The following is an 18,600-nucleotide window of genomic DNA, read 5'->3' as shown; positions in this document are numbered from 1 at the left end:
TAGAGCCATAAGACATTGGTCTGCACGGCTTTCCGTTTGTATATTTTTCCCGGATATTTTGACACCTCTGTTTTACATTTGTCATATGTAATTACTATCGCGGTTAGTCTTGGAACATTCATATTTGCAAGATATTTTTTTGAGCTTTTGAAATATTCCCTCTGGTCCTAAATTTTTCGTGAAGATGTCGACTACTTGCATTCTGCATTTGTAATGCCGGGTCCGGCTGTTTATTGTGTTGCAAGGTGTGTTGCTTCTCATCACGGATGACGGACGTTCGTTGTGTGACATTCTTTCACCACAAGACAAATGTAGATTATTCAACGTTTATACCATGACCTTTTTGCTTGTCAGTTGTGTATGCTTCTTGTCGTTATCGTTGTTTTCTTTTTTTATGAGAAAGTTCGAACCGGCTGCTTTTTTTCCGCTTCAAACGCTAATTCTCACCGATCTGGTCCGATCTGCCGTGATCGCCGCAAAGTTTGTTTTGTATCTGGTCTTCGTCGAAAGCGTAACTATGGTTTCTCATGATGCACTCGACCAATTACAACGCACGAAAGAACGGCCCTATTCAAAAGCCAATCAGATGTTATTATAGAAATCCCTGGTAACACGCGGGGGGCCGGAACAAGCTTTTGTGCTCTAATTCGCAGACGCACTATACCGGGGTTTTGTTCGTCTGCAACGCAGGCTATGCCGGGGAAGCTCCCGGTAAGTTGGGTAGAGGCGTTTTATAACATAACTTAGGAAAGTTCTTTTGTGTCTTGACTTTCTTCCTGAATAATGACATAAATTGGATGTTGTCCTCGAATATAAGCTAAAGCAACAATTACAAAACATTCAGCGAACTGACGAATGTAAATAATTTTCTACGTTTAGTATGCTAACCTACTGAACAATGCCTATAACTTGGTACGTGCAGTTAATTTAGTGATGATAATAAACCGATTACAGTTGTTTAAGTATGACACTCAGACAACCATTAGCCTTTGCTTTCGCTCTCGTAGCAGAACCTACGATTGCTTGAAAAAGATAACTTACATATTCAGCTACGAATGGTTTTGATTAAAAGAAGGCGGTAAATTAATTTATATGCAAAAGCACAGAAAGCGGCTTTTTAAACAAACCTCAGACCAGAGTTGTTTTCGTTTTGTTACGACATGCTCGGCATGCAATGTTTGTCTACTCACGCACTGAAGCGTGAAATTCTCAGAAAGGTTTCAGTTCCACGTTTTCACAGAAATTAAACTTAGATCGGACTCAGAGCAACATTGTTCGTTCAAAGGAATCCATAAATAGGCCGACGTTTCACAAGGAATAGGGTCTCGTTTAAACACGGTTTAAACTTATGGTATCCGGACTTACTTATTATGGCCATTTGTTAAAGAGAACCACTGACGTTTTCTTGCTTGGTATGACAAATTGTTTATTTTAGTGAAGAGGGGGGGAGGGAGACTAGATTTTCACGGAGGGAGGGGATTTTCTTTTTTTTCAGGGGAGGTGTTGGGTTGGGTTGTGGGGTGTGGGAGCCTCTTCAGGGGCGACTACATAGTGGTGCCTGGATGCAGAAGATCCGCAAAGGAACAGAAACGAATGCTAGAAACGGTTAGTAAATATTTCTTGCGCTGGCGACATTCTCGCCGAACCCAGAATCTCCGTCTTTTATTGCGGGTTTTTTCCCGAGTTAATTTTTAAATTGAATAGAACTGAAAACGCCAACAAAATTACTTCGATTTTTAAAAGCAAAACAATATACACCTTAAGGTGTGCTACAGTTTTCATTTTACGTTCATCCTCACTGACTGTGGCGAAATAAGAGGTTTGGGAACAAGGCAAGGTTTGGTTGTCACGTCGGTTGTCACGGCCAGCCCGCGAGTCACGCCACAGTTCACGTCATGCTCTTGATCTTGGCAACGAACCAATGCAAACTCGGGCTTGTTTGTTTGATTAGTTAAGTTCAACTTTCAGGGAACGCCATCATTTGCCGTCTGAATTTGTTTTCATTTTTTACAGCGTGGAACTTATTTAAATAAGGTAAGGTCGAAAATCTGCTTTTATTTTTTTATTTTATTTTTAAACTAAACGATCGCTGTTCGTCATCGTACAGCGACGGTGAGCATTTGTCCTATTCAACATTTCCTTCATTTTGAGGAATAGGTTTCTGCATTGATCACGTTGCAGTCGTAGGAGATGAAGAAGTAAAGGAATATCGATGAAGTTATCAATCTGTAATTTAAAAAAAACTTTGCTGGACTTCACTTAAACATCACGCAGGCATATATAAAAAGGTAAAAGTGATTCAAATAAGCGGTGATGATGAGTTGATTCAGTTAAACTTCGAAATTAATAGTACGTACTCGATTAAGCCTAGCTGTCTCGTAGTTTTCGCTGGTTGCATGGTTTGAAAGCGAAGAGCAAGCATCCATGTAGTCGCTCCTGATCTAACGGGACGGATGTCTGCTTCAATTAAAAATCGAATTAAGAAGAAACGTTACGTCTGACCTGATCGGCATCTTGAGGGCAGAAAACGAACTCGGTTTAAACGCTTCGTCTGTGGATGTTTATTATTGCAATCTGTCACATAGTAAAAGGGTCGGGAGTAAGTAAAAATTTTATGTTGAATCACTTCATCAATATACTGTATATCTTTATATCGGTCAAACAGCGTCAACCGTGAATGTTCCTAATCTTGTTTGCTGTCTATACCCTGCCGGGGAAGCTCCCTAAGTTGGGTAGAGGCGTTTTATAACATAACTTAGGAAAGTTCTTTTGTGTCTTGACTTTCTTCCTGAATAATGACATAAATTGGATGTTGTCCACGAATATAAGCTAAAGCAACAATTACAAAAAATTCAACGAACTGACGAATGTAAATAATTTTCTACGTTTAGTATGCTAACCTACTGAACAATGCCTATAACTTGGTACGTGCAGTTAATTTAGTGATGATAATAAACCGATTACAGTTGTTTAAGTATGACACTCAGACAACCATTAGCCTTTACTTTCGCTCTCCTAGCAGAGCCTACGATTGCTTAAAAAAGATAACTTACATATTCAGCTACGAATGGTTTTGATTAAAAGAAGGCGGTAAATTAATTTATATGCAAAAGCACAGAAAGCGGCTTTGTAAACAAACCTCAGACCAGAGTTGTTTTTCGTTTATTACGACATGCTCGGCATGCAATGTTTGTCTACCCACGCACTGGAGCGTGAAATTCTCAGAAAGGTTTCAGTTCCACGTTTTCACAGAAATTAAACTTTGATCGGCCTCAGAGCAACATTGTTCGCTCGCGTCATTTCACAAGGAATAAAACTTATGGCATCCAAACTTGCTTATTATGGCCATTTGTTAAAGAGCACCACTGATGTTTTCTTCTCGTGTGTGTGACAAATTGTTTACTTTAGTGGGGAGGGGGGAGGGAGACTAGATTTTTATGGGGGGAGGGGAATTTTCTTTCTTTTTCGGGGGAGGTGTTGGGTTAGGTTGTGTGGTGTGGGGGGTAGAAAGCTGCTTAGCCTCTTCAGGGGCGACTACATAGCGGTGCCTGGATGCAGAGCAATCGCAAAGGAACAGAAACGAATGCTGGAAACGGTTGGTAAATATTTCTTGCGCTGGCGGCATTCTCGCCGAACCCAGAATCTCCGTCTTTTATTGGGGTTTTTTTCCCGAGTTAATTGTTAAATTGAATAGAACTGAAAACGCCAACAAAATTACTTCGATTTTTAAAAGCAAAACAATATTTGAAGGACAGTAAACACAATAGCTTCCACTTGGTTAGTCCGGTCCCTCTCCCTTCCGCGCGCTTTATAGGGATTGAACCCAGAGGCGAGAAAAGAGAGTCCAGGATAAATTGCATGGTGTGCGGCTGGTTTTCCCTCCGCGGGAGGCTAAGAAACAACCTGCCTATCAAGGAACGTCTAGCCATCAAGGAGCTGAAACAAAACTCAGACATCGGTAATAGAAAAGTGCAGACATCGTGAATAAAGAAGACAAAATTCAGGCCGGACAGACAAAAGTGAATGTGAAAGAGAACTACAAAGCCTTTACAGCGCCCATGCATATGGTATCTGAAACTTCCCAAAGAGTCACGCACCTTGCTGCTGTACCATGGCAATCATGTTGATACAATGATAGAGAAATGGCCCTCAGTTACGCCAAACTCGCCCCTATTTCAATTTTCTACACCCTTCACAGAAAGGGTATCTAAGAGAAACAACAGATTTCATAGGTCGAAGAAAGTACAGTCCCCATTTCAATGGACGTAACTCCAGTGAACGTAATTCCACAGGAGGAAGAAATAGCTACCGTATGCAGAACATACGAAACATTCCTATGCTCCAGTACCTGCTCACTATCTTTTATTAGAGAAATGCTACGACTTAACTCCAAGAACTCTTTCCAATTTAATAGGAAAACTATCTTCAGGCACACGGAACATGTATGGGCACAAAATGGCAGTCTGGTTTGCCAATATTTGCATGACCGTAGTTGAGACAAAAATCACACGCCTCAGCTCTAAGAAGCCACTAGTCTGTAAAAGATATATCGATGATAAATTTTCCCCATGGAATGGAGACAAAGGAAAAATAGAAACGTTTATATAATTTAATTTACGGATGAGACTTTTTACATAACTGCTGAATACGTGTTTACAAGGGCGAAAACTTCAAAAACGAATTTATTCTTGATCGATGTGCGCACGTTTGCCCTTGAACCATTCTCCAGACGTCAGGAACGGCTTCAACTTAGGCGAAGCTTTAGGCCTTTTGAGAACTAATTTTCATAAACAGCATTTAAAGATAACATTAAACGATTCAAACGAAGATTACGAGCGAGAGGTTTTCCAGACAACTTATAAGAAGAATCTCTTTCATAAGTAAAATATAGCGAAAGAATGTCAGCTCTACAAAATAAACAAAAAAACTCACAAAACATTTGCCGTTTGTGTCTGAATATCGATCTTCCTAATCTTAAAAGAATTCTAATGAGAAATAAGCATCTAATAGAGAATCAATCTGTTCTCACAGAAACATACAAAGGCCCCCGTACAGGAAAAAAAATATCATTTACATGTATGTATATAATCGTTAAAGCAAAACTTTGAAGGTCAAAGATTACAAATGTCCACCAATGGGAGTCATATTTGGCCTGTCTATTTCATTTGCAATATTGCACCGACGGCGCACGCGAGCGGAGCTCCATACCTAATCGAGTATGGTAAGCCATCTAGCTGTCGCCTGCGAACAGACTCCCTATTGGGATATAGAGCGCACAACAGTCGGGGAGAGGAGGGGGCCGAGCGCGGTCTGGGGAGGAAGATCTCGCAGAGAATGCACTCGCTTTTCTGATTTTCTTTTCCGGCTCCTTCCGCACGCCTGTTTTTTTTTTTTCGCCTTAGGCCATCCCCTTTTTTTTCGTTTGTCGTCGCTTGTGTTTTCTGATTTGGGGTCGGTCGGTCGGAATAAACAAAAAAAAAACAACAACAAAAGTGGATAAGGAGTCTGGAACTAGGAGGTCCGGTACCTCAGCATAATATTCGTGGAGCCTGGAAACAAGAAGACATGGATACAAAGTCAACATGGCGGCAATGGAGGAAGGAAAAATCGACGTCGTGATTAAACTTAAACGAGAACAGCGTAAAAAGGATGAACCATTGTTTAAAATAATGTGTCATTGCCTTCATTACCTTCTGTATAACATTTTTTTTTGAAAACGCGAAAATCTGGGTCGGTCGGACGACGCTAAACAGAGAAAAATCAAAGATCTCTTCGAGATATCGACTTTTTTGCATGAAGTTAGTATGAGTAGAAGGTTTATCCTTGGCATTGTTGTTCGAACATATAGAAGAATTCAAACGTCTTTCAGTTCAAGGAGGAAATGCTGTATTTGTCAGTCGCGACGGCTGGGTACTTTGCGACTCATATACTCTGGCTTGGTTAAAAATGGTAAACTTTGACGTTTGCCTTTAATCGAAATAGTTGTTTCCTTTCGAGTTAGAAAGATTTCTACTCGGCTTAATACAGGGTTCCCGATAAAGGTTACGCACGACAGAGTTACCTTTTGTCTCGTCACGCAATCTGAACCCCACATTGAGAAGTAAATTTTCGTTTTGATACTACCAAATTAATAGCCGCTTCTCCTCGCGTTATTCTTTTCCTTACGGCTATACATGCCATTTCTAACGACTACATTTCCAGTAAAACAGTTGCTGTTTATTTTTCTAATGGCGATGCATTAACTTCTGAACAGAAGCAAAAACGTTTAGCGTTTACTGCTGCCACCGGAAGTAACTTCACAACAGGCTACAAAAACACTTGTAAATATCACTTCACACCTGCATTTTGATGTTGCAATCACAGGCAGACAAGTCTCTGTGTTTGAGGCCGCGTGGCCCGACGACTAGTGAGGAATTAACGGCCTCAAAACGCCATAAAAACACAAAAGATCACACAAAAGATGAAAGGTAAGTGAACTTTATTTATCTAGCTTAGAGTAGATCAAAGTTTGGGATGAAAAGATGCGAAATTCAGTATTTTATGAAGCATTTCTCACGATCAGTTGACTCAAGCGGAGGTCAATCGTTACAAATTACAGTGAATGTATGGGATCAAATAGCGCATACCGTGACGCTTACGCCACGCGGCCTCAAACACAGAGACTTGTCTGCCTGTGTTGCAATTCTAAATTGTGCAACTCAGCAGAAATAATCAATTGTCAAGAAATGAGTTCCCTTTGGTTAACTATAAGCAACGTTTTAGTGTGTGAAAGACTTGTACCAGTGCAAATTTGCGTTGTTAATCGTTTTAGGTTAAATTAATATTAGCGCCTAAAGACTTGTACCAGTACAAATTGCGTTCTTAATCGTTTTTAAACTTCGTTGCCTTCGATCGCTGTTATGTCACGAAAGATTTGGGCTACTCATGCGGCGCGCACGGTTTTAATTGTTATTTATCAAATCGACCACATTTTTCCATGGTCTACACTCTTATAGACCATAGAAATGACGTCAGAAAATGTTCAAAACTCAAGTGGAACCACGAGGCGTTAGCCGAGTGGTTTTACTGCAAAGTTTTGGACATTTTATTGCGTCATTCCATGGTCTATAAGAGTGTAGACCATGGAAAACTGTGGTCGATTTGTTTTATACCATAACAAACTCGAACAAGTATTTATCAAAAGCAATGCCTGAACGTGGAGAAACTTTGCCGGTTGGACGTAAAGATTCCGGTCCGACACGTAAAAACGACGAATGATACGAAAGAAGATAAAAAAAAAAACTTTTAATGTTTTTTCGTGTATATTAGCCTGCGACCAGGCTCACCTTGGCTGTTTAGCTTTCTAAACAGTGTCTACTAAAAACTTATGACTAAAACACAAATCCCTTTCCGTCACCTATTCCTAGTATTTTGTAGCTGTTTATTGAATTGGCTTTGGATGCAATTTAGCACAGTTTTTATTTCTTGCATTTAATCGCGCGCTTGGTCGCGTAGTTGGATTTGTCATTCGAGCAAGCATTTTTAACCCTAGGGCGCGCATCCCATGCAAGTGACGCCACACTACTCGCTTCTGATTGGTTCTTTCTTAACATGCGCATGCAAGTTATCCAGGACTCTCTCTTCTCAACCCCTATAGAAAGCGCGTGAAAGATAGAGTTCAGGGACTAGACTATTCCGAAAGCAAAGCGGTTAAAGCGGGGAGGAGGAGACTGTCGCGGCTTTGCCGCTCGTATTTCCCAAACGTGGACCTGCTCGCAGCCTTCGTGTAATATTAAAAGGAAATAGAGGCTATTAAAAAGTAACTGTGGAGCTCCGTGTTAAGGCTTGGCTAAGTATATATCATATGTTTTTCTCAATATTGTAGTTACAACCAATCCTTTCACCCTACAGCCGCTCTGGCCCTAAACACATTTTCATCTTGGTCGCTTCTGTTCAAACATTCACAAAACATTTTGCTAAAAAGCCTACTTATTCCTTAGTCTTTCAATCGACCTCCAATCTTTATCAGGACATCTACCACGCCAGTGTTACAAATCAAGGACACTGTAATCTTCTAGGCACCTGCTACCTCTTAAGCTGCCTAGGTAATGTTCATCAGGCCAATACCTGCCACCCACATTGTATGAACATATTAAACAAATTCAGTCTTAAAGGGGCTGCGTCACGGGCATTTCGCAGATTTTTCGTCTTAACTGTTCTAAAATTAGTGGTAGGTAGCTTAACCCATGAAAAACATTATCTTTGAACATCTAAAGAAAGATATAACGTTAATTTGCGGATAGATGTCATGTCAAGCTACGGCTCGGAAACAACTTGAAAAGTAAAGCCTTGATTTTTCAAATTGCAATCCATTTTCATCCGAGCCATCCGCAGCCAAAGACGCAGCTAAACAGTTTTAGTGCTTTAATATAGCAATTTTTAATAAAACTGAACCATCATTTTTAGCTTTCCTACGACACAAATATAGATTTTGGACGTTCAAAACTCTGGTCAAGAGACAAAGCCCCTTTAAGAAATAAACAAATTCGCAAACGAGGCCAACTGTGTTTTACTTTATTATCTTCCCGTTCAAACAGAAGTACTGGACATGGACGACACAGAAGATGTAATGAAAGTCATCAGCATTGGCTTAATTGTTGCCACTTTCCTCCTCAACACTTGTCGCGTAGTTAAAGCCATCGAATTATGCAAGGAATGTTTGTTCGTCATAAAGAACAAAACAGAGAAAATGGAAGAAAACATTACGAAACTATTTTACAAAACTGTGTATAGTATCATGTTGCAATCGCACTGTGCTATCAATGATAACACGAGTGCAATAATCTACGCTAGGAAGCTTCTTGTTATACACCAAGATTGTGGAGAGCGGGCCGAAGAAGGTCAATTGATGCTTAAAATGGCAACATTGTATCAGAGCCAAAGTAAATTTCTGGAAGCCAAAGAGCTTTACGAGAACGCACTTAAAATCATGATAGAAATTGGAGACAGTAAGGGAGAATCTATTGCTTATCGAAACCTAGGAACTGTGTTTTACTCCCATGGCCTATATGACAAGGCTCGAGAATTTTTCAGCAAAGCGCTTACAATTGCAAAACAAATTTTCGACAGAAAGGGAGAAGCTGCTTCTTACAGAAACCTAGGAACTGTGTTTGAATCCCATGGCCAATATCTCGCAGCCCAAGAGTATCTTGGGAAGGCACTCGCGATCACTATGGAAATCGGTGACAGAAAAGAGGAAGCCTTATGCTACGAGCACTTAGGAACTGTGATAAGATCTACTGGTCAGTTTGAAAAGGCACAAGAGTATCTTGGAAAGGCACTCGCGATCACAGTTAATATTGTGGACAGGAAAGGGGAAGCCTCGTGTTATGGAAGCCTAGGAACTGTGTTTGAATCTCTTGGTCAATTCGTCAAAGCTGAAGAGTATCTTGAGAAGGCACTCGCAATCACAGTGGAAATCGGTGACAGAAAAGGGGAAGCATTGTGTTATGGAAGCCTAGGAACTGTGTTTGAATCGCTTGGTCAATTCGTCAAGGCCAAAGAGTATCTTGAGAAGGCACTCGCGATTACAACAGAGATCGGGGACAGGAAAGGGGAAGCCTCTTGTTATAGAAATCTAGGAACTGTGTTTGAATCTCTTGGTCAATTCGTCAAGGCCAAAGAGTATCTTGAGAAGGCACTCGCGATCACAGTGGAAATCGGTGACAGAAACGGGGAAGCATTGTGTTATGGAAGCCTAGGAACTGTGTTTGAATCTCTTGGTCAATTTGTTAAAGCTGAAAAGTATCTTGAGAAGGCACTCGCGATTACAACGGAGATTGGGGACAGGAAAGGCGAAGCCTCGTGTTATGGAAACCTAGGAACTGTGTTTGAATCGCTTGGTCAATTGAAAAAAGCTCAAGAGTATTTTGAGACGGCACTCGCGATTACAACGGAAATTGGTGACAGGAAAGGGGAAGCCTCGTGTTATGAAAACCTTGGAACTGTGTTTCAATCTCTTGGTCAATTCGTCAAAGCTCAAGAGTATTTTGAGAAGGCACTCGCGATTACAACGGAAATTGGTGACAGGAAAAGGGAAGCTTCGTGCTATGGAAACCTCGGAACTGTGTTTCAGTCTCTTGGTCAATTCGCCAAAGCTCAAGGATATCTCCAAGAGGCGCTCCCGATCACAATAGAAATCGGCGACAGGAAAGGTGAAGCTTCTCTGTACAGGAGCCTAGGGACTGTTCACAGTTCTCTTAGTGAATTTGTAAAGTCGCAAGAATTTCTTGAAAAGGCACTCAAAATCACAATGGAAATTGGCGACAGAAGAGGAGAAGCCTCTTGTTACGGAAGCCTAGGTGCTGTGTTTCAGTATCTTGGTAAATATGTCAAGGCAAAAGAATATCTCGAGAAGGGAACTGAGATCAAAACGGAACTTGGGGACATAACAGGCCAATCAGCTTGCTATCTAAACCTTGGATCTGTGTATCGATTTCAAGGTGAATATGTCCAGGCAGAAAAGTATGTCAAGAAAGCACTTGAAATCACGAAAGAAACTGGCGACAAAAAAGGAGAAGCCTCTTCTTACGGAAACCTGGGAATCGTGTTAAGATTTCGAGGCGAATACACCGAAGCTAAAGAATATCTTGAGAAAGCACATGTGATTCGGACAGAAATTGGCGACAAAGAAGGACAAGCATCATCTCTGGAAAACCTTGGAATTGTCTCTTGTGCTATTGGTAATTATGACAAGGCTCAAGAATATCTCGAGAAAGCACTTGCTTTCACAAAAGAAATTGGCGACAAACAAAGAGAAGCTTCGTGTCAAGAAAAGTTAGGAAATGTATTTCGATTCAAAGGTCAATATGCCAAGGCTAAAGACCATCATGAGAAAGCACTTGCAATAAGAATAGAAACTGGTGACAAATTTGGAGAAGCAAGAGGTTATGGATACCTGAGAGCCGTGTGTCAATGTCTTGGAGAATATGCCAATGCTGATGAATTTTCTAAGAAAGAATTTTCGATCAGAAAAGGAAAAATCTCAACTTGTGGCGACTTTCGAAAGATGTTCCTGTCGCGTTGCGAAAATGTCGTGTTCTTCGGTTTATTTGTGGCCAATTTTCTTTTTAACACCTGCCGTGGCCTAAAGGCGATTGAATTATGCAACGAATGCTTGAGTTTGGTAAAAACCGCAGCAACAATAGATGAGAAACTAATGAAATTTTTGCTGGGAAAGATTTATTTTGTACTGTTCCAGGCGTATTATTTAGTCAAAGATTACGCAAGTGCAGTACATACCTGCAAAAAAATTCTCGTCATGCATCAAGAAAGTGGCAAAAGAGCCCGAGAAAGCCAGCTTAGCATAACACTGGCAACAATTTATTACCGTGAAAGTAAATACGTAAAAGCAAAAGAACTTCTTGAGAAAGCACTAAACATCGCCATCGAAATTGGTGACAGAAAACATGAAGCGATTGCTACGCAAAACCTAGGACTCGTGTATTTTTCTCTTGGTGACAACGACAAGTTTCAAAAATGTCTTGAGAAAGCCCTTTCAATCATTAAAAACACTGGGGACAAAAAAGGAGAGGCCTCATACTATGGACACCTCGGCGGTTGGTTTCAATTTCGTGCTGAATACGACAAGGCCAAACAATATGCCGAGAAACATCTTGCGATCGCAATAGAAATTGGCGACAGAAAAGAGGAAGCGTATTCTTACAGAGAACTTGCATCAGTGTTTGGACATCTTCGTGAACTTGACAAGGCTGAAGAGTATATCGAGAAAGTACTTGCTATCGCAAAAGAAACTGACAACAAAGAGATAAGCCTATCAGCTTACGAACTGCTTGGAAGCTTCATGCGGCTTCGCGGTGAATATGTGAAGGCGGATGAGTATCTGCTCAATGCACTTTCCATAAGTAGAGAGATCGGAAGTACTGATCATGAATTTAATTGTTACTGCAGCCTTACATTGTCCAAGTTTTCGGAAGGAAAGATACAGGAAGCTTTTGAGTATCTCACTGCAAGCATAGAAAAATACGAAAATATTCGCAGTCACCTCGCAGACGACGACCAATCTAAGATATCTTTTGCGGAAAAGCGCTTTTTTCCTAGCTGGATGCTCAGTGCTTTGTTTTGCGCTGCCGAAAAACCAAACGAAGCCCTTTACGTTCTTGAGCTTGGACGAGCCAGAGCTCTGGCAGACTTAATGTCAAGTCAGTATTCTGTTGAAGATCAAGTGTCAGCTGATCCAAATTCATGGGTTGGTATTGAAAAGATTATGAACAAAGAAAGTAACTGTACTTGTTTGTACATTTCTTATTCTCCTCGGCAAGTATTTTTGTGGGTTCTCAAACCGAGCGGAATGATGCATTTCCGAGCAGTGACAGTGAATGAGAACATTGTTGACAACGGATTCATTAAGAACTTTGATCATTTTTTGGCGAAAAGTTTCAGAAGCTTTGGTATTTTACCCAATGGGCATTGTGAAGATAGATCATTAAATGTCAATCAACCAGAGCTTGAATCATCTCTCGGAGGCGGCACCTCAGCTTTTCGACTTGTAGAAGAGGATACAGAAGAAAGCCAAGAACCCGAACCTTGCCTTTCCCTGTACCACAAACTGATCATCGCTCCTGTGGCCGACTTCCTTGACAAACCAGAAATCATAATTGTCCCTGACCGCTCATTGTACCAAATTCCATTTGGAGCTCTATCGGATCAAAGTGGGAAGTATTTATCGGAAACCTTCAGAATTCGCATTGTTCCTTCTTTAACTACCCTCAGACTCATTCGAGACAGTCCAGCAGACTATCACAGTCAGACTGGTGCACTGATAGTGGGTGATCCCACGGTTGGCCGGGTGCTTTACAAAGGATGTCTCGAGAACAGAAAATCATTGCCTTGGGCAAGAAAGGAAGCAGAGATGATTGGACGACTGTTAGGTGTTCAGCCCTTGGTAGGTGGGCAAGCTACTAAACAGGCAGTACTTCAAAGTGTACATTCCGCAAGCCTGATACACATTGCTGCCCATGGTGATGCCGAAAAAGGAGAAATAGCGCTTTCCCCTCTTTGCACTCCTCAGAGGATTCCCCAAGAAGAAGACTACCTATTAAAAATGTCTGACATTTCAAAAGTTCAACTGCGAGCTAAACTGGTAGTACTTAGCTGTTGTCATAGTGGCCGTGGGCAGATAAGAGTCGAAGGAGTTGTTGGAATCGCTCGTGCATTCTTAGGATCCGGTGCACGTTCAGTGCTGGTAGCACTGTGGGCCATCGAAGACAGTGCAACAGAACAGTTCATGAGTCGTTTCTACGAGCACCTGGTTCGTGGGGAAAGTGCCAGTGAATGTCTCTACGAGGCTATGAAGTGGATGAGAGCTAACGGCTATTCTGATGTGAGGCAGTGGGCACCATTTATGCTGATTGGAGATAACGTGGCATTTAACTTTGGAAAATAGAGGAAAGGTAAATAAATATAAGGAAAACATTTGTTTTCTAGGTTAAATGAGTGTTTAATAACACCACCCTACGTAAACATGACTCCAGCATAATTTTCGTGGTGAAGCCAGAGTTCCAACTTACTAGCCAAATTAAGATTATGCCTAGTCAGGGAATTCAAGGGGTACACACGACGCCTCGTGAAAGGTCAACAAGTGGGTCTGGTCATGCAAGTGCACCGTTTCTGCAGTTTTAAACTTAAAGTGCAAACAGTGATGTGGAAGTAAAATGGCAATCGTGATGTAGTCTTATCTTTCCTAATTACCCTGATAAGTTTTCGGTAATCGATGCCAGCTAAAAAAATCAGAGAATTTATAAGATAACACCTACACCTACTCCAGAAATTTTACTAGTAAAGTTATTTATTATTAGTGAAGTAACAGACGGTAAGAAATAATCTTGAAATACAAACACACGGTTGTACAGTTTGAAATACATGTTTCGGATGACCTACAGCTATCTTCAGTTTCGAAAAGGGCCCTGTGGGACCTTAACAACTCTAGCTACTGAACGTTAACGTCTCTGGTTACTAATTTACTATTGAAAAATCGTTGATCATCTTCGAGATAAGTGAACAAAATAAAAGGTTTGTTGAACGAGGAAATGTACATGTGGGTAGGTATTTTGAAAGGGAATTAACAAGGGTCAATTTCACCTTTATTAAAGTGATGTCAGTCATAAATTAACAGTTCTAAATAGAATGACCTTTAATGTTAAAAAAAGAACGTGGAAGTAGCTTTTAGTGATTCCATTTCCAAGAGGTGTCATTCGAAGGCTGTCTTTATCTTTGTTACCAGGTCCTGAGATTAAATTTCTTATTACACAGGTGTTTTGTATGATTATGAACAACAACTTACGAATTCATATATTCGAAGTTAGTAACTTATCCCTTTCTCTCAGTTTGCTTTTACAGAGGCTGAAAACATTTTAACTGACTGAACAATTACTTCCCGGTTACACGTTTGTCATTTTTCCCCGTTTGTTTGTCTGTAGGTGTTCTACTAAGAAGAAGTACCAAGTGAGAAGTAAAGCAGCGCTCTGACCTCGACTGGACATTAAGCAAAAGTACCCAAGATTGCTTTATCGCCAATTTTTGCTTATTTCACATTGCTTTTGCTCCATAAATTGGATTTCAATGGAAAGGAGCACAATTTGAAGGGAATTGTCCTTTTCAATTAACCCTTTCAGTGCTAAATTTCTCCAAAAACAGGGGGTTTTTTTACCGTTAAACTGAATTTTTGATGCTACGATCCTGGATTTCCCTTAACTTTGCTTAAAAAGAACTTTTCCACGATGCAGCAAAATTTTGATGTAGATTCCACGGAAAAATGTACAAACTCGTACTTTGGCGCATGCGCATAAGCCAAAATTTGGACTTCTTTTGAATTTTCTTTTCCATTTTTTTTTTCTTGCTCCTTTTCCTCGTTTTTCTCGGCTTTGTTATCTCCACTTCTTTCTACTGTATCCGTCTCTCCTTCAGACCAAAAAAGTTTTGATTAAAACATTGGTTAACCCTGAAAAGAGGACCTCGATCTTTTACAGGTGTTTTGGCCTGTTTAAGCACCAATTTTGCACCAAAAAGTGGTTGACTTTTTTCTTGATTAGCTCTGTCAGGATGCGACCGATACGCAAAATGTATAATTCTTTGAAAAGGTCAAAACTAGCTCTATCAGATGCTATCACCAAAATCTGCTGACTTTCAATTTGATGACGTCACAAGAGGTTCATTGACTGCTCCTCCAAATGTCGACAAAAATACACTTTAGCAGCGAAAGAGTTAACTGGTATAATTAGATTTTTGTTCTTAGGTTTCCTTGTATCCGGTCCAGAAAAAGCCTCTGATGGCAATGATATATATATGTCTGAAATTATTAAAACCAGGCCAAGGAAATTTCCACCGTCTTAAGCACAAATCGCTGTAAACTAAAGGGAATGTCAGTCTTTTTTCTCTTCTCTTCTCTCTTCTCTACCTTTCAGCGCTGTATTTCTTTTTTTTTTCCCCTTTCTTGTGGCGTTTTAAGCCAATTCGCGCAGTAACGTACTTGTTCAAGAATACTGACGTCACTTTTCTTTGACCCGGTTTTGATAAATTCAGACATACAGTCGAAGCTCTCATAAGCGGACACCCTCGGGAAGTGAAAAAAGTGTCCGCAACTGGAGCTGGCCGCTTACGAGAATGGTTCTTGTAAGCGGCCACAAGAGGTGTAGGGGATAGATGGCCGCTTACGGGAGCTTGCCCAGCTAACATAATGGTAATATGCATGTTGGTGGTGTTTCGAAATGTAACCGGACGTGGATGACGACCAAACAAACACTAAAATATGGTACTGTAATTACAGTAAAAAATCATTGTGACGAACGGCGATGTGAAGTTGATTGATTAATACAAGATACACGAGGTTTTTTATATGATTTTCTTTGCGGTGTCCGCTTACGGGAGCTTAAAAACAAAGAAAAAGTGTAAGTCGTAATCTCGGAAAGTGTCCGCGGCCGCTTACGGGAATGTCCGCTTACGAGAATGTAAAAATACAGAGTTTGTATGGGAGTAAAAACGGGGTTTCTAACAAGGTGGCCGTAAGTAGAGCTGTCCGCTTACGAGAGTGTCCGTTAAGAGAGCTTCGACTGTATATAGCTTACTTCATAAAGTGCGCCATACGGATTTATATTCACGAGTTGCAAAACTTTGGAAAACGAACGAGTGAGCTTTCTAAAGATTTGCAACGAGTGAATAAAAATCCGCACAAAGCACTTTCTATGCTGTAATTTGTTTATTATATATGTAACGAGAATTCAACCATTGAACACTTTACGCCGATTTTTCCAGTTTATAACCTTTGACATACAACAGCTGCAGTTAACGGCGCGAGAAAACAAAGCTGCAAATGCACATAGCTTTACAAGCGAATTCGCTATTTCAATAATATAAAAAAGAAAAATTACTGGCGACAAACTCTCCTAGACAAAAACTTTATTAAATAAACACACTCCGTTACATGTATGTTAAAAGCAAAACTTCGTATCGCATCGAGGAAACTTCGCCACAAGCGGATGAACTACTGGCGAATCAACTGGCGAATTTTGAACAAATTGTGACAACACAAGTAGTCGGTGAATTAAACAATAATTACGACGTAAATCCAGATGAAAAAATGAAAATTACTTTACCAAGACGATGCCAAGAGTGCCTGAATATTCTTAGAAAGTCCGCGGATGTGTTGTAAGTTCCAATGACAGTCTTGTCCTTGCTTCCACTTATCGACACTTCGCCTTCGCCTGTCTTTACTTTTCCTTTGAAGCTCTTTGAAGAATGATTTTTATTACTGCTGTATTCCTTAGGCTTTGCTTAGCGTGTTTCTGTTGGGTTACCTTTCCATTTAAGTCTTAAAAGGCATAGTTTTGTAAAGGAACCAAACGTTCATGTAGCCATGTTTTCAAAACATAAATTGCCGTCGAGAGCAAACTTGCCACTAGCTTTCTCAACCTCGTTGGAAACCATTTGAATTCTCGCGCTGTGATTGGTTGTGTCGTACTACTCTAGATGCTGATTGGGTATATTTTTCACATGTGAAGAAAGCTATACGCGAAGCTCATTGGACGTATCGCCTTTTTCACAAGTGAAATATAGCAAGTATAGAATTCTATTTGCAAGGTTTATTGCTTAAAATTCTCGCTATATATGTAATAAATTGAAAGGACCATCAGCAATATTTCTGTCAGCGTAATAAGTCATTGTTGGGAGTGTATGAAGCTATGGCTAAAACAAGTGCACATGTTTGAAATGATCTAGCCGTATTTTCTTGATTAAACGCCGAGTATCAAAGGTGGCCATTTACTGATATAATTAGATTTTTGTTCTTAGTTTTCCTTGTATCCGTGCCAGAAAAAGCCTGTGATGGCAATAATATATTGAAAAGACCATCAGCAATATTTCTGTTAGCGTAATAAGTCATTATTGGAAGTGTATGAAGCTGTGGCTAAAACAATTGCACATGTTTGAAATGATCTAGCCGTATTTTCTTGACTAAACGCCGAGTATCAAAGGTGGAGTTGTCTATAAACCTCAAGCATTTATTCCAGGTACCGGTATATTAAAAAATCGGTCCGCGATGCGTACGTGTGGGGGCTTGATAATTTCAAATTTGATTCTTCTTTTTTGTGAATTCATTTAGTACATTCAATTACCTTAAGGCTGCTATTTATTGCGGCAAATAATCTTTGTGATTTTTTGCAAATTCATTCCTTGAAAATTTATGAGCAGCAGGTAATTCAAACATTTCTTTGATGCACATGACAACAGATAAACAGCGGAATGTCTATTACATTGATATACGATATTTTCGCCCTTACGTCATTAAGAATGTAAGTGTAGCGCAGTTGGGTAGGCATCTGACTGGGGAGCGAGAGGTCGCCAGAGGCCCGAGTTCGAATCCCAGAGGGGACAATTTTTTTTTTCTTTTTTCCTTTTTTTTTTCTTTTTTAACCAGTAGCACTAAAATGGTTTGTTTATTATATCGCTCCGTAGGTATGCATTGCAGAATAATTTACATATATCAGAACATATAGCCATATAGACTGATTCAAGTACAAATGTATTAAATTGTGCTGTTTCTGCGGCTTTCAATATTGGCTTGCGTAAGCGTAAAAGCTTCTCTTGAATTGATGTGCAACCTGCACAGACTTCCAGCCAAACGAAATGTTGGCTAGTATGACTTCGCGAGCTGCTGTAATGACGAGCAACTACAAGAACAGCTCAGTGAAATCAAAGAAACCACACGAAACGTGCAACACGCCAAAATCCAATATGGCCTACTCGACACGCACCGCCGACTCATCCCCAGGCTCTCTTGCAGAAGACCACGTGACACAAGCAAACCCACACACAAATAAATCCCGCAGTCGATAACAATGTGGAGGCTTTGCCCCCACAAAAACCAGGGGGCGAATAAACTGCAAGATTCTAAATGTACAAAATCCCATTCCCCAGCCCAAATTTTGCCCAAATTCAATTTCCCACTCTATTGTTTTAATTTTAAGTTTTAATGCTACGATTAAAAAGATAAGACTTTTTGATTCCCTAGAAATTCTTCTCAATTTATAAAATTATTTACTTTTTTGT

At 40.3% G+C, this 18,600-nt stretch overlaps 1 protein-coding gene across 3 annotated transcripts; it reads left to right on the top strand.

Moving 5' to 3' along the window:
* Nucleotides 1–1,508: 1,508 nt before the first annotated feature.
* Nucleotides 1,509–18,163, top strand: LOC144655724 (uncharacterized). Of its 3 annotated transcripts, none has more exons than XR_013571197.1 (4): nucleotides 1,509–2,034; nucleotides 8,577–13,451; nucleotides 14,478–15,292; nucleotides 17,344–18,163. XR_013571197.1 is itself a non-coding variant. In XM_078516022.1 (3 exons), exon 2 carries the CDS (start codon nucleotides 8,588–8,590, stop codon nucleotides 13,442–13,444), a length of 4,857 nt encoding a protein of 1,618 aa, XP_078372148.1. In that variant the 5' UTR covers nucleotides 1,509–2,034; nucleotides 8,577–8,587; the 3' UTR covers nucleotides 13,445–13,451; nucleotides 14,478–18,163. The 3 variants fall into 3 exon arrangements, 1 of the variants encoding a protein (XP_078372148.1); XR_013571194.1 differs by having other exon boundaries at nucleotides 14,478–17,305; nucleotides 17,526–18,163; XM_078516022.1 differs by having other exon boundaries at nucleotides 14,478–18,163.
* The last annotated feature ends 437 nt before the right edge of the window (nucleotides 18,164–18,600 follow it).

Source organism: Oculina patagonica, chromosome 1, assembly GCF_052425735.1.
Source record: "Oculina patagonica isolate OP01 chromosome 1, crgOcupat, whole genome shotgun sequence".
NCBI classification, from domain to species: domain Eukaryota; kingdom Metazoa; phylum Cnidaria; class Anthozoa; order Scleractinia; family Oculinidae; genus Oculina; species Oculina patagonica.
Note: the sequence above shows the minus strand (reverse complement) of the source record. Positions and strands in the feature narration are given on the sequence as shown.

Coding starts and splice junctions, on each gene's coding strand:
- LOC144655724 (XM_078516022.1), top strand. CDS start 8,588: ATGGACGACACAGAAGATGTAATGAAAGTCATCAGCATTGGCTTAATT.